Source organism: Otolemur garnettii, unplaced genomic scaffold (assembly GCF_000181295.1).
Source record: "Otolemur garnettii isolate 467f Iridium unplaced genomic scaffold, OtoGar3 scaffold00002, whole genome shotgun sequence".
NCBI lineage: Eukaryota > Metazoa > Chordata > Mammalia > Primates > Galagidae > Otolemur > Otolemur garnettii.
This window is the reverse complement of record NW_003852397.1, coordinates 20,705,708-20,722,016: the sequence shown is the minus strand read 5'-3', so window position 1 is coordinate 20,722,016 and position 16,309 is coordinate 20,705,708. Positions and strand designations below refer to the sequence as shown.

Here is a 16,309-nt window from a genome sequence, read left to right as displayed (position 1 = left end):
TGAGCCCAGGAGTTGGAGGTTGCTGTGAGCTGTAATGCCACGGCACTCTGCCCAGGGGAACAGCTTGAGGCTCTGTCTCAAAAAAAAAAAAAAAAGTTGAGTGAGGGTAGGAACACTCTACTCTTCTCTATTGATGTTAAAACACGTGATGATAAAGCCTTAGTAAACAAAACACTGTGGTGACATGACTAAAAAATAAGAATTTAGTGTAAAATAAGAGCTGTTATAAATCAGCAAGAAAAGGCTGGGTTTTCCCATAAGTATCACATAAATTCAGGTTAGAGGGGAGGTTATGGCATCAGACAGATGTGGATGAGCGTTCTGGGTCTGCCCCTTGCTCACTAGGTGACCCTGGCAAGTAACTTTACTTAAGCAGAGTTGGTTTCCCAGTGTGTATAAAATGGGAATGCTGTGGACTCCAAGGAGTTACTTAAAGATTTGAAAAGGCCATTTAGAAAGAGCACTCTGCGATGTACAAATAAGGGCTCAAGGACTTTAAGGATTATCAAACACTGGCTAATATTAGGAGAAAAGTTTAAGTCACTCTCAAATCAATGCAGGTGGATTAAAAATTCAATAGCAAAAAATAGTCATAAATGTCTTTAAAGAAAATATAGGACTTGTATTTGCTTCAAGAAATAACATTCTCTTACAAGGGTACACGTGAATCTTTCTAAATGTAGAATATAAATGTCTTAACACAATAACCAAGAAAGTGACATGAAGGAATGTTAACCAGTTTGATGAAAATATTTCAGATTGCATATAGATCCAGCACACTGTACCCCATGACTGCATTAATGTACACAGTTATGATTTAGTAAAAAAAAAAAAAAAAGAAAAAAGAAAGAAATAACATTCTCTACTGGTGATGCACACGTCTCAAATTATTGGCCCGACAACATAAAAAGTGCAATTAAAGTATCGAGGACTGTTATTTAGCACTTGAAGGGGAACCTCTGGAAAATCTAAATCACAAGTTGTTACAATTAAAAAGAAAACGATGTGTCAGGGAAGAATGAACTGTGTGTACTCTACATGATCTTTGTATTTTAACATCTCCCACAAAGGACAATTTCAGGCCGCACCTGTCACCACAGCTTGGATGGACTGAGATGATGGACAGAGTTTGATTCCCGTGAAACTGGCTTTTATATTTCCTGTATTTTCTTCTAAAGTATAAATTTGCCCAGTTAGTTCCTTGAACCATTTTCTTTTAAAAAGTCATTTTGAAAGGAGTATTTTGGAGGGTGGGAAAGAAGCTAGGAAGGGGGAGAGAAGCAACACAAGGCCTGAGGAACAGCAAAAGGAACCTGTTGGATTGGGAAGAGTGTCCCCAGGGGGGTAGATACTTTCTTTATTTAAGACTCATCATGAGTATTCGAAGTATTTTTCCCTTGCACCCTTCTCAGTTTACCGCTAATTTTATTTTTCAAAGCTTAAAAACAATGACCGTATTTAGACTAATGTGCTTCTATACCCTCAGTCCAACCATGTTTGGGTTTTTCTCTTACCAGGAGATTTTTCACAATGCAAGCAGATAGAACAAGTCATTAATTAAGGAATGACATTTGTGTTATGCAGACCACTATGGTTATAATGGGAATACACTCTGAACTCAAGCTTGTATGTAGCAAGATAGGTTTCTTAAGACACAGCAGCCTGAGTGACTGTACCTTTCTGTTCTGCCAAAGACAAGAAAATGTGTGTTAATGGGGCCGTGAGAGGTCAGGGAAGAGTGTCCCCCTTTAGGCAAAGCTGGTATAATCAAAGCCAGGACAACTCAGGAGTGTTTGTTTCAGAGCTGCTTACCTGTAGATATACTATTCTCCATCTACTGGGATTTCTAAGGAAACGTAACCTTGAAATTCTGGATTATAAATCCATCTTTCCCTTTGGAATGTATTTTTATAGAATAAAATTTACCACATTGTTGATATTCTGAGGTTTTGCAGACTGTGGCTGAAAATGTTTACAGTGATAATGTTCAAAATAGAGAAGAGGAGAGAAAAAACAGCAACAGTCTATGGAGGGGCAAGAAGGGGCCAGAATTTCTTCAGGAGGCTAAGAAGTTTCCAAGTCATGAGAAACAGAAACTTCTCTCTGCCTCATCGGTCCATTTGTTTTATGTCTCAGCAATGTGGACACAAGAGATCCGGTGCTTCAGACTATAAAACATGAACAAATGCTGTGGGGCTGGCGCGTCTGCAGCACGGGAGACTTGGATGTGCAAAACCTGACCACCTACTTAGGAGTCTTGCTCACTTGGCTCGCCTTCTACTTTCATTTCTCAATATTTGGTAACCTAAGAATTATAAAGCTAGTTAATTACTACATAATTGAGAGATGTTAGATCTGGGGCTTTAAGAATTGTGGTGCCTTTAACATTCATAATTATAATGGTTATGTATTTTTAATTTTATGTTTAATTAGTTATAATGCTCACCACCAGTTCTTTCATAAAATGACTTATTTATTCTTCAGGTCCAGATTTTGGCATGTCTCAGATCATAGCATCCCTCCCTCTCAGTAAATTTGTTTCTGGAACTATATGACTCAAGAGATATCCTTCCTGAAACTTTGTATGTCTCAGAATGTCTAAGCTGTCTTTGAACTTAAAAAAAATAACATTCACCACACAACTCAGGAAAAGATTTTAATTCCCCTGGTGTTCACTGCTATGGAGAAGTCTATGTCTAAATCTCCTTCTTGTTCCTCTGTGAGTAATTTTTTGTTTTTAAATTGTCTTCATCATTTATTCCTGACTTGTAAATATTTGCTACAATTTATCAAAGTGCTAGAGTTTTCCCCTTAATTCCACCTCAATATAATGAGCTCTTTTGATTTCTACACTCAGGTCTGAGTTAGAGCTCAGGAAAGCATTTTCCTAATGTATTACCGCCTTTGATCACTGCTTCTACTTTTTTGGCTTCTTCTCCAAGAAGCCCTTTGATTTTTGGAGTCTTCATTCATGCCTCTCATTTCTTTCATCTTCTCGTGCCACCTTCATTCCATCAGCCACACTGCATGCATTCTGGGGACACCTGTCAGGTTAGTCCTGTTCACTACTGAGGTATTCACTATTCACAGTACGAAACATCTGTCTGACTTTCTTGATGGTCCCAAGAAGCACAGGCCTATTTCCATCCTAATAATCTCAATTTATCTTATATTCAAATCCCTTAAACTCATTTGGCTGGATTACAGAAAATTAGATTCTTGACATCCTATTTCCCCACGAAAATCCATATCAATTTTGGATTCTCTAATTCTTTGAGATCTAAAGCATAGAAATGATCATTAGTTTTGCGTATAAGAACAAGGCGATTATACATTTGTACTTTACCTAGTAATGTTTAGAAATTAACTTATCAAACAAAAGTCTGGTTTGGTTAAACGAAAACCTTAAGAAAAAGTAATCTGTGTATGGAAAAGTGTCCAGGTTGCCTTTGTGGGAAATAACTCAGTAATTAGTCACTTTCATATCATGAAAAACAAAAAATGTATAATAAAGGAAAATAAAATTCAATTTATTTTTTCTTGGTAAGCTTCTTTTGAATTCAGGACAGTAAACTATGATTTAAAGTGACTAATATAAGTATGACATAATCATAATATATTTCATGCCAATTTAGGCTTGCTTCCCTTATCTATAAAATGTCTCTACCTCTTTCTAGTCTTATGACTGCATAGCTAAATTTGAAATGAAGAACTTCCCTATACTGAAATGTTACCTGTGTTTGTAAAATTCCAATTCTTATCTGCATGTTCTTAGAAGCAAGGAAGTGTACTATTCTAAGACTAAGGAACAATGCATTCCTTTAATATGAAAGTATTCTGTGATATAATTCGTGCCAAGTTAATATATCTTGATACTGTAATACGGACCAAGCATCTTCTGATAAATTTATAAATATCCCAACATACTTGTATTACCTTTTACTTAACATCTAATTTTGAAAAATAGTATGTTTAAGACATATTATTAATAAACAATTCCTTAAGAGTTTATATTATATAAACAATAAATGAAAAAGGAGTCTCTATATGTTAGGAAATACACACGAAAGCACAGAAGGGCTGTGTTTGCTCATTGTAGAAGCTTTTGTTGATGTTAACTGCAAGCTAGGGTGCTGCGCTCGGTGCTGGATCTAGATTTATCTGATGCCACCTGCTTCAATGTAATTACTCCGCTTCCCTTCTCCTACTCCGCTTTCAAAAACAAAGCAAAACATTTTTAATATCAGTACCATATTGTTATAAGGAGGCCATTCTCATGACTTAGTCTTTCCATAACATCCTTTATCAGTATCTTAAGTGTTCTGTTCTTCAAAGTATCAAGAAATAGCAATGAATTTATTACTTGCTAGCAAAAGTGAGGCACAGACAAGCATAATTCAACAAGTGAAAACAGTTAAAATATGCGTCTTTGGATGAGGCCGGTAATGTATAGATGTGGAAAAGATACCTATAAAAAGTAATTACTTGCACGTTGCTTATAGGACTTTGTTTAATGTTCTTTTTGTAAAACTCTTGCTTTTACTCTAGTTTTCCATCTTCCTATATTCCCTGATTGTTAATACTAAAATTTAACGACATTATGTGTAGAAAAGAAAAAGAAAAGAAAGAAAGAAAAAAGAAAATAAACTCCCTTGCAATTTCTGTACCCAGAGAAAATGAATACCAGCATACTGCTAAACGTCCTCGTGATCTTTTCCTCTATACATAATCATTTGCTGCCCAGTAACACTTCATTTTGACTCTTTATGTGGTCTCTGGATTACTCTTTTACACGTATGGATTCAACTCATACCTTCCCGTAGTAATCTGTAGGCCTTTCACTTGAAATCTAAGTTCCTCAGGGCAAATTTACTTGGCATTTCAAAAACATCTCCAAACACAAATCCATTATCTTCCTTCCTCCTTCAGCATCCAAGTTTGTCAGTTTTGACCCGTTCCCTTTCCCCTCACACACTACTGGTCGTCGGATACTGCCATTTCTATGACCAAAATCTCTCTTCAGCGTGTGTTTTCTGGCAGCCTGGGTCTCAGGCCAGCACAGCCTGCCTTTGTCCTGCCATTTTCATGTCACAGTTAATGGAAAACAAAAATGAATAGAAAAGAAAAAGTAGGGAATTTCTTTTGTCATTGAAATTCTCCTCCACTGGCTCCTAAGTGGCTACCAAATAAGGTCCAATCCTCACAGCAGGTCATCAAGATCCCCCCATTTTGGTCTGCCTCTCCTACCCTGACTACAGCCACCAAAAGCAGCACACAGCTGGACTGGAGAAGCTCTCTAATTTGAGGTCTGATGCGCCCCCTGGTGGCACAGAACAGCGCCCTGGTCTGGGAATCTGGGGGATGGATATACTAGGCGGACCCAAGAGGGAAAGCAAACCTGCCTAGATGGGAGTTTGTCACCCCCATCAGATGCGCAAAGGGCCAAGGAACACTGGATTCAATGTGGCCCAAACCAGAGGTTTTATCAAAGTACTGAATTCCCTTGTGGAAATGCCTCAAACCTCCAAAGCACTTGTTATTATTACCTACCATTTTTGAGAGAAGATAACAAGCTATGAAGGTATTCCTTTACTTATCGCTACCAAATAAAAATACAGGCTAGTTTTCACCCAATGACTATACTGTCACCTATAACATTTGTCATGAAATTCAAAGACAGAGTATACATTCATCTCTGTATTAATTCTTCCCTCCGATGCATTTAAAGAACATCTGTAATGCTGCAGATGCTCTGGAGAGCCAGTGCTGCAGGCTAAGCCACCTCTGCCTGTACACACAGGGAATCAAATAAACTCATGGTAACAAGGCATTGAGAAGTCTAACCCGGGCAGGGACAAGGAAAATTTCCCAGAAGGGATGATGACTGGGCTGATTTGGCAGCCAAGTAAGAGTGGGTCAGATAAAAAGTGAAGAGTATTGTTTCAAACTTAGCGTTACACAGGCAATGAAGTATACCACGATAAAAAGCTATCCAAATGCAGCAAAAAGTCAGATGCAAAAGAAGATATGAAATGCAATTTTCCTTAATCCTCTTACTTTTTGGAAATAAGGAATAGCACACAATGCTTTAAATTTGGGGAGAAAATGTATTAAAATCACAAGTCTCTTTCATTGGTTAACAGTTACAGCATTTTATATAATACTGAATAGAGATTAAAAGCATCCATTAAGATACGGAATACAGCATTAGACAATCATCTTAGCCCACTGAGTAAGATGTTATTTCATTGTGATCCCTGCACATGTGACTAAGTATGTAAAGTACAGCCAGGCTATGTAGTAGTGTGCTCAATAAACTGCTACTGTTATTTGTATGATCACTTATAAATTATAGTCTTTGAAATATTCTTACAGATTTCTAAGATTTCTAAGAAACCATATGCTTTCTGCCGCAGTTAGCTCATCTGCCTGTGTGGGAGCAATGCCAGCAACGCAGCACTCATTCCCACCTCAAGGGCAGTCCATTTCATCTTTGATGAGCACTGTTAGAAAGTTACATTAAACGTGGATACAAGATGTCTCCCAGTCTCTTTGGTTAGAGACCAAGTGTAGAGCCCTCCAGAGCCACTTCTCATTGCTCTGCTACAAGACCACATTCCTACATTGTATTTACAGGATGTTCTTACAGATCTCCCTCAAATTCCTCTCCTTTGTCTAGCAATCTCAAATGCACCTTAACCTGTGTGCCAAGGTCACGTTCTGACTACTGGTACCCTTTATTTATTTTATTTGCATTCTGTTTGGAACACACTCCAGGCCCATATGTGATAGGACAGTAGGCATGAGATGCATGGTCCAAGTACAGCTAGACATGCCACTTCTGCTAAGGCAGTTTCAGATGCAATGGCTGTTCTGGGACATGTAACACTGTGGATGCACTTTAAGATTCTCTTTAGCTAAAACTCCCAAATGGGTTGTTTGTTTTTTCTTTTTTAAATGACAGGTGCTAGGCCATGTCTCCTCCATTTTCTATTGCCAAAAGAGCAGGCGTTTCTATCAGCATTTTTATGGACATGTCTCTATACATTAAGAAAAACACGCATTTCTAGGGCTGGGCGTGGTGGCTCATGCCTGTAATCCTAGCACCCCGGGAAACCGAGGTGGATGCATTGCTTGAGCTCAGGAGTTTAAAGCAGTCTGAGTCAGAGCGAGACCCTGTCTCTAAAAATAGCCAGGCATTGTGGCAGGTGCCTGTAGTCCCACCTACTAGGGAGGCTGAGGCAAGAAGATCACTTGAGCCTAAGAGTTTGAAGTTGCTGTAAGCTATGATGACACAGCATTCTACTGAGGGTGACAAAGTGAGAATCTGTCTCAAAAATAAAAAAATAATTTAAAAAAAAGAGAAAGAAAAATACACATTTCTCATAAAGGGAAAGGGACCATTCATTTGATGACTACGAGCGGTCATCTAATGCTAGATGCCGGAACACAAAGCTGAGTAAGACGTTATTTCACTGTGATCCCTGCACGTGAGACTATGTATGTAAAGCACAGCCCGGGCATGTACTAGTGCTCTCAATAAATGGCTACTGTTATTAGTATGATCACTTATAAATTCTCTGAAATATTCTTACAGATTTCTAAAATGAAAATACTGCAGTAAGTGCCACTGATACTCACCAATACTGTAGTATCTCTTTAGCTCTGTACGTCTGATCTCTTTTAACTGATTTGTTTTTCTCTTTTTCTTCTCGTCAGTAACATATTCCTGTTCCACAGCATTGTTGCGTTTGTCTTGCTCTAAAATGACGGTATTAACATCTTCTTTGCCCGTATGAGTCCTTGCAGCTATAGCTGAGGCTGTTTCTGCGTTTTGTTTGGCTTGTTTCTTCTTTTTCAATCTAGGAAGAAGGAAAAAAGGAAAACCACTGGAGAAACGATTTGCCGGTAGGAATCACATTAATTTCATGCAGTTGGGCTCTGAAAACGAATTAACTGATAGAGGAAACATTTTCCTTATAATATTGTTCATTATACTTTTCTGGGTTCCCACCCCCTTTCTGACCATTTACAAATTCTTATGTGGAGACTCGGGGCTTCTTCTCAATTTTATGACCCCAATACTATGTCTCAGAAAATTATTGGAAAGCTGAAGAAAAGCGAAATTCTACTATAAGCTATTAAATGTTGGATATTTTTTTTAAATCAAGATATCCGGTAACCTGTTATAATGCCACATTAGGAGAATTATATTTCCAAAAAAGTGCTTCTTGTGTTCAGCATTACCTTTGGACTGGTGAGAAACACGTTTATAAAAACAAGTCCTTTGTCCTTTATAAATAACTCACATGCTGATTTATAAAGATTTGGCAAGGTATGAACTGAATCAGGCCTCATAATTCTTCTCCTTTATCATATGACAATAGTACTAAAGGCTGCTATTTTCCCAAGATAGAAAATGCCATAATGGCAATACAGAGTTATCTTTATGATTTCTAATAGCTGATACATTACATAGCACGCAAGGCTTTCAACTCTTTACTATTGAGTGAAAGAGGTATAAGAGATGAAGTTTATCACAACTCACTGAAATCCAATAATTCAAAATATTTTCAATGACGCATCCCTCTGTAATTAATTGATGGAGCTCTCTGTACCTGCTAGCCCTTCTGAAGTATGCTCCTGCCTTAGCAGAAATGTAAATTCTATGAAGACAAGGACATTGGTCCCATAATATGGGTGGCACTCTGCTCACATGTAAGTATTTTTTTCAATTAGTACTCTTTCCCTGTGTCCAGATAGAAAGTTTTCTCTGCACATGTCTATTTCCTTGGCCCTCTTGAGCACGAGTACAATATGACGTTGGGCAGTGGGTAAGAAAAAGGTTTGGGTAGAGAAATGAGATAACGGCAGGATAATACCAGGACTGAGGTTTGATCTGCTGCACTGCTCTGTCTGTGATGTTGGACAAATTAATGTGACAGTCCAGAAGGGCCCCTCCCTGAAGCTACGACTCTGAATGGCCCTCTGGCCTCCGCTAAGAGTCTAACTCCTTGAGCCTCAGCTTTCTCAGACATTAAATGCTGATAACTGTATTTCGTTAACCATCTAACAGGGCCTTTTTTGGGGACTGAGATATCATACGTTAGCCTATAACACAAACAATGAGACATAGAAATAGTAAAATATCCCCTAATACAATCAAATAATGACGTGACAACTAAGCATGGTAAGATAGACAACACTCATGTCAGGGGATCAAGGTCCCATAATCCAACCAGATATGTCAGCTCGACTGTTATTTACTGAAAGCTGAATAACCAGAACTTGAGTATATGGCCTAAGAGACAGGACAGCTAGAAAAAAAGTCCTAGCTGAATACATCCCTCATCTCTTAGTTTAGCTATCTTTTTATGTTTGCTATGAAAAAAATTTACAGTACAAACAGAATTAAGGACTCACAAAAAGGGATTATTTGCAGTAAACATGCTTTTATTTTCTATCCCCAGACTTTAAACTGTGTGTGTGGTAAAAGAGTAAGTAGGTGGCTCCTTGCAAGGTTAAGTTAGATAATAAAAATGTCTCTCTTGATCAAAATTCCTGTTTCAGGCTGAAATTAATATGCAGTAACCTAGATACCATACAGAGATCATCTCTACCTAGGGAGGTTTGTTTATGCAAAGAGCTGATCTCTGTATCCAAAATGCTGGCTATGGCTGGGCTGATCTTGTTCTGGTGCACTGGCTGATCAACAACATGTTTGAGATGAACCTTGTTTGCCCTCTTCCAAAATGATTCCTTCCAAGGTAAAGGAGATGTCAAAATTTGGTTCTATGCAGACTGAGATATGCCGCTTATTAATCTTCTGAATTATTCCGCTTTAAGTTGATTTAAATGTCCTCATTTCACTGTCCCCATGATAATTAAACTCACTCAGATTTAGGCCATGTGTTTTGATGAAGGCAGCACTGTTTGGGGACATCTCATTAGAGAATGGTTTCCAAACACGGACATAACAAAATGGGATACATTGTTTTATTCACTCCCAGACCATTACTGTCAACACATACAGCCACGGGTAGTTGTTACTTCAGAAAAAAAATTCTAGAAAATAGCAATATGAAACTAGTTTAACAGCAAACAGAATACAATTTCATACTTTAGAAATTCTATCATCAGCTACATCTTCTGCTTCTCTGGAGGTTATCAACACAAATGGAACATTTTGATCTTGCAACTAGAAATCAAAATGTGTTTCTAGAAGCCCTCTAAAATCCTTTCTTCTTCTTTTTTTTTTTTTTTTTGAGACAGAGCCTCAAGCCTTCCCCCTGGGTAGAGTGCTGTGGCATTACAGCTCACAGCAACCTCCAACTCCTGGGCTCAAGCGAGTCTCTTGCCTCCGCCTCCCAAGTACCTGGGACCACAGGCGCCCGCCACAACGCCCGGCTATTTTTTGGTTGCAGCCGTCATTGTTGTTTGGCGGGTCCGGGCTGGGGATTCAAACCCGCCACCTTAGGTGTATGTGGCTGGCACCTTAGCCGGTTGAGCTATAGGCGCCAAGCCAAAATCCTTTCTTCTAAGCATAGAAACACATAGAACACCTTTTCCAAACGGGAACAACTTCCAACCTGATGAATGTGGTATAGTCGATGCTCTTCACAGATTCCTTGTTAGGGCTTTTATTTTTTAGAGTTTCTTCTGCTTTTTCACTATTATATATCTTGATGAGACATTTTCACAATAACAATCTGTTAGCAATAAATGAAAGTAAACTGGAAATAATAAGTCTTACAGAAAAATGAACTGCTCTTATTACATTTAAGTTTTTTTAATGATTCCAAATATACTTATTTATATTGTGGAGTAAAAAAAAATACTTGGAATACTGGGCAAATCATCTTAAACAGATAAGTGACTGAAAAATAACAAAATCTAACCTTTAATTGCTATAAGTAAAAAATAGATACATAATATATACACAAACCTTTATTTTGCTATGCCGCATTCGTCCTTCTTTAAAACGGATCAGGATGACATGAAACAAGTGTTTTTAATTCAAGCCTCTCCCTCCACTGTGACCAAGCCTGTCAATTCTCTGCTCCCATTGCTCACGCCAGGCTTTCACTGTGTTTCTGCCTGGACTACTTTTTACAATATTATTTATTATAGTTGCTTATTATGAAAATAATATGTGCTCATGCCAGAACATTTTCAAAATGCAGACAAGTAAAAATAAAACTTAAATGTAGTGCTAAGAAGCAATCACTGTTTGGGGGAGACAATACCTAAGTCAGCAGAAAAGGTAAATTATACCCTTCAGACATTCTCCGAGGGCAGAAGAGTGAGGCAGTGTGGCTCAACACTGCCACTCAAGCTTCTCTGCCCGTATGGGAAGATTAAAGAGATTTTTAGTTCTGGAAGCTCTTGGTCTTTTTACGTTAAAATGGTGCAGGCACTTGTAGCATAGATACATACATCATCGGTGTCCCCTCCCAGAGTTAGCAGACTGACTGACTTTGTGACTAAGGGGCTCCTGGCAGAGAACTCCTTTTTAATACCTGAACGAAAGCTGCTTTGCTTCTGAAGGCTTTTCCCTTACTAGGGGAAACAGTCTGGGCCCTGGTGGTATTGGTACTCAAAACCAGCACCTTGGGTAAGTTGCCGAGTCTCTGTCAAGGTTCAGGAAAAGGCAACCCCAAAAGGCACCAAATGAGGAGGCGTCCATTGGCACTCAGTGAAAGCTTCACGAGGGCAGGGGCTCGTTTTATCAAGTGCTCCTAGGGCTTGGGCAGGGCGCACAGGAGGTGGATGGAATGACTAGGTGACTGAGCCACTTGGTTGAGATGTGCTCTCTGACAAATGTGCCATTTCACAAGCTTTCTCTGATTAGCAGTGTGTTCTCAAAAATACACTCCCATCTCCTCGATTATATATTTGATTTAAAAAGAAAATAATCAGCCACATATAATTAAAACTTTCTGAAATTACAGGCTTCTTTAATTAATACTGAATTAGTGATTTCATGTGACTCTTTCCTTACTTTTATAATTTGGAATCCATGTGTTTTTGGAAAAAGTGCCATAGGCAAAAATATCTAGCATGGCATTATCTAATATGGTGGCCACCTGCCAGTTGCCCATGTTATTAAATTAAATTAATTTTATTATTAAATAATTTAATTATTAAATTAAATAAAAAATTAAAATTCAGTTCTTCAGTTATAAGAAACACAATTAAGACTTATGTGCGTGGGGAAGGGCAATGAACAGGTACAATGAACTGTGACAGGTGATGAGCAGACCAACAGCCCTGACTTCAGCATTATAAAAGCTATCCACGGCTCAGTGCCTGTGGCTCAAGCGGCTAAGGCGCCAGCCACATACACCTAAGGTGGCAGGTTCGAATCCCCAGCCCGGGCCTGCCCAACAATGATGGCTGCAACCAAAAAATGGCCAGGCGTTGTGGTGGGCGCCTGTAGTCCCAGCTACTTGGGAGGCTGAGGCAGGAGGCTCGCTTGAGCCCAGGAGTTGGAGGTTGCTGTGAGCATGATGCCATGGCACTCTGCCCAGGGGGATAGCTTGAGGCTCCATCTCAAAAAAATAAATAAATAAATAAATAAAAGCTATCCATGTAAGAAAGCATTTGTAAATTAATGTATACCTTTTATATGAAAGCTATAACCTAATAACAGCCTAAGAATATGGGGGGGGGGAGAGAGAGAGCGGACGGGGGAATGGGTAGAGGGAAGAGGATTGGAGGGATCACTTCTGTGGTTTATCTTACAAGGGTACAAGTGAATCTTTCTAAGAGTAGAATGTGAACGTTTTAGCACAATGACTAAGAAAATGACATGAAGGCTATGTTAACCAGTTTGATGGAAGTGTTTCGGATTGTGTGTGAAAACACCACACTGTGCCCCAGAAGTGCATTAATGTACATAGTTACTATTCAATAAAAAAAAAAAGAAAGCATTTGTACCCTCTTAATATTTTGAAATTAAAAAAAAAGGCTGATGTGCTAGTAGGTACTTTATTGGACAACAAACATACAGAACTATTCTATCATTATAGAAAATACTGGACAGTACTGACCTAGAGCATAGTTAGCCTTAAGTCCTATACGGCAAGAGACTAGAGGGAAGGGTAAAAGATAGAAAAAATACTTAAAACTTAATAACCATATCCATAGAATATAAGAGTACACCAAAAAATTAGTAAAGAAAATTTCCAGAAAAAGAAAGTTATTCGTGGGGAGAGGGGTTAAGAAAAATTACTTTGCATTGTGTTTTATTTTATACCTTGTGAATTTCATACCCTGTAGAATAGGTATTCAAATAATGGGTGTTCAGTTCTTTAAGTCTCTTTCCTAAGAGTAATTTAACCCAGAAATATTGCCAAATTTTAACTGAATTTTACTTTTTAAAAAAATAACAATAAGCTTGAAAGAGCTTTCTTCTAAAAGCTACTGAGTGGACTAAGGAATCAGGCATTCTGTGTACTTTACATGTATTTTCCTTTCCCTGTAATAGTCCAATGAAGTAGGAAATTTTAATCTCTCTTTTACAGATAAGAAAAGGAAGGCTGAAGTTCAAGTAGGGCCATCTCGTAAGGCCACAGGGCATAGTTTAAGCTGTGGAGCAGAATTCACAATCCTAGGTTACAGCCAATTGCCACACTGTCTCTTGCGAGCGCCTAAAAATATGTCCTGTGGGGTGTGCCTCATGTATCTCTTAACTTTAAAACCCACAGGACTTTGGAAATTCTATGAACTTACTTGGTGGGGGGTGACAATCTAGTGGACTCCAATGGGGAGTGCACTTACAGGAAGACTGGAACCCCAATTTAGCTCTGGGCTTGGCCTTCTCTGTTATCGTGTTTGTGTGACCTTTGGAAATATGATAAACCCTCTGGGATTTATAAGTAAACAAAAGCAAAAGGCTGACATGATTTTCAAGGTCCTGCCTGGCTCTCACAGTTTATTCTTGGCTGAGAAGATTAGGAAACGTGTTAAAGCTGTTTTGATGTTAAAAAGAAAAAACTTTTTTTTTTTTTTTTTAATCTAAACTAAACCTTCCCAGGAGTCTCTGCACTTCCCTGTGTTTTCTCCAAGTATCACTTTGATTACTTTTTCCATCCACTACAGAACTTCCCTGCCCTGGGAAAGTCCAGAGGTCAAGACAGAGAACACCATTCATATGCAAAGGCTGTCAAAACAAAAGCAGAAAGTAACCCACCCCAGCCACAACCAAAAACACAGTTCCACAATTAGGGGCTAATAGGTCCAGGAAGAAAAGTAAAAAATGTCAAAATCGGCCAATCCTGACAGCAGTAGTCTTCTTTAACACAAAATTTCTCCTTAAAATTACCTCTGTAGGGAAACAGAACCCAGCATCAAAGATGTATATATAATATAATTTCATGAAAAAAGTTACCGGACAGTGTTATGACTCCATTTTTGTGGAAAGAAACAAACAGAAAATAACGTACCCCTCCAAAAAGACCAACCACCATACGCACATAAATATATGTGTGAGGTAGTCCAGGAGGTGGACACTGGCCACCTGACTAAGCCTGGAGCCCAAGCTTAAGTCTCCTTGCAATACTGAACCAAGGCTTTGAAAGCGATTTTAACACTCAGCTTCAATAGAAGGTGGTTCTGCTGTCTTTACCAGGACTGGCAACGAGGAGAGCCAGGGGTCCACTGGCCCCTGTCAAAGCCAGCACAGACCGGTTAGTGCCAAGGTGAAGCCCACGGATCTCTCACTTCATTTCAATAATAAAAATCACACCCAAGGGTAGAGAGTCACCATGGGCTGTATGATGAAGCATGACCACTGGCCAGGCAGCTGCCAGCAAATCTCCACTTCTACCTGCTACAATTTCAATGTGGGCACCAGACTTCTCTACCCTTTAGAAGTTCCCAGCCCTTTATTCAGAGGACCAGTCTGACTGTTCTTTACCAGCACTGTCTAAAACCCCTCTCCTCATGAAGCCTTCCCTGTATAAATCCCTTTTTCGGTCTTGTACCCATTTCTATTGACTCAGGGACTAAGAACCGTGAGGTCAGGGATGCCATACAAGAAAATGGTTGGTCAACAGGAAGGGGAGAGACCTTTTCCTTTACATTTACGTAATTTGGTGATGTTGAACTTTTTGTACAGCACGAATATATGACTTCTGTAATTACAAGGCTGACAAAGAGCAACAGCAAAAATTAGATGCAGGTAGCGACAGCACTATTTTGGTAAATGTTGTTTAGTAGTTTGCTCTTTGCCCTCAGTCTAGCTATTAGAGTGAATCCCTGGACTCCAATATCACACCTTTTTTTTTCCCCCCCCTTAATCAGAGCTGGCAGAACTGGTCTACCTCCCTCAAAGGAACCGTCTCGGCTCGGCGCTTGTGGCTCAAGCGGCGAGGGCGCCAGCCACATACACCTGAGGTGGCGGGTTCGAGTCCCCAGCCCGGGCCTGCCAGACAACAATGATGGCTGCAACCAAAAAATGGCTAGGCGTTGTGGCGGGCGCCTGTGGTCCCAGCTGCTTGGGGGGCTGAGGCAGGAGACTCGCTTGAGCCCAGGAGTTGGAGGTTGCTGTGAGCGTGATGCCATGGCACTCTACCCAGGGGGATAGCTTGGGGCTCCGTCTCAAAAAAAAAAAAAAAAAAGGAACCGTCTCCTGGTTCTTGTTTTTGTGACCTTCAGAGTCTAGGCTGTTTTTCTCGGTTGTCTAACGCTGACTTTTGCCACCTCCAGACTCAGGAAAAGGGTGCTGCAGTGGAGTGAGCTCACCCCTCCAGCAGAAACACTGGTTTGAATCCTCTTTTGTTCCTTGGGCGAGTTACTAAATCTAAGCCTCAGGTTCCTTGTTCTTGAAATAAAAATAGCCTCAGATGGGTTTTTGTGATAATTAAAGTAAATAGCACACAGAAAACTTACTCTTGCAATCTGTGCTTGGTTTAAGAGTTCAACAACCAAGTTACTCATTTATTGTGTTGTTGCTGTTAATTATTCTTACTTGGGTACTGCTAGAAATCTAAGTCAGGCGTCCTCAAACTACAGCCCGCAGGCCACATGCAGCCTGCCTAGGACATTTATCCAGCCCACCAGGTGTTTTTGCTGCTGCTGCCTGTCCTGCTTAGCAGCAAACTCGTCCCGGGGCCCGCAGTCCGGCCCTCCAACGGTCTGAGGGACAGTGAACTGGCCCCTTGTTTAAAAAGTTTGAGGACCCCTGATTCTAAGTAAATGAGAGAACATAAAGAAGATATCTAAAAAATCCCAGATAGTAATACACGCTCATATCCTTTTTCTCACTGTACATAAATATTAGTTTTATTTCACTCTGCTATAAATT

General features: G+C 39.5%; 1 protein-coding gene across 2 annotated transcripts in view; it reads right to left on the bottom strand.

The window, feature by feature from the left end:
- NCOA7 (nuclear receptor coactivator 7) overlaps window positions 1-16,309 on the bottom strand; it is a 144,647-nt gene that overhangs the window by 73,470 nt on the left and 54,868 nt on the right. For both annotated transcript variants that reach the window (XM_012805022.2, XM_003781645.3), the window contains exon 3: window positions 7,642-7,862. In XM_012805022.2, the coding sequence (XP_012660476.2) occupies window positions 7,642-7,862 (221 nt within the window). The remainder of the gene's footprint in view (window positions 1-7,641; window positions 7,863-16,309) is intronic.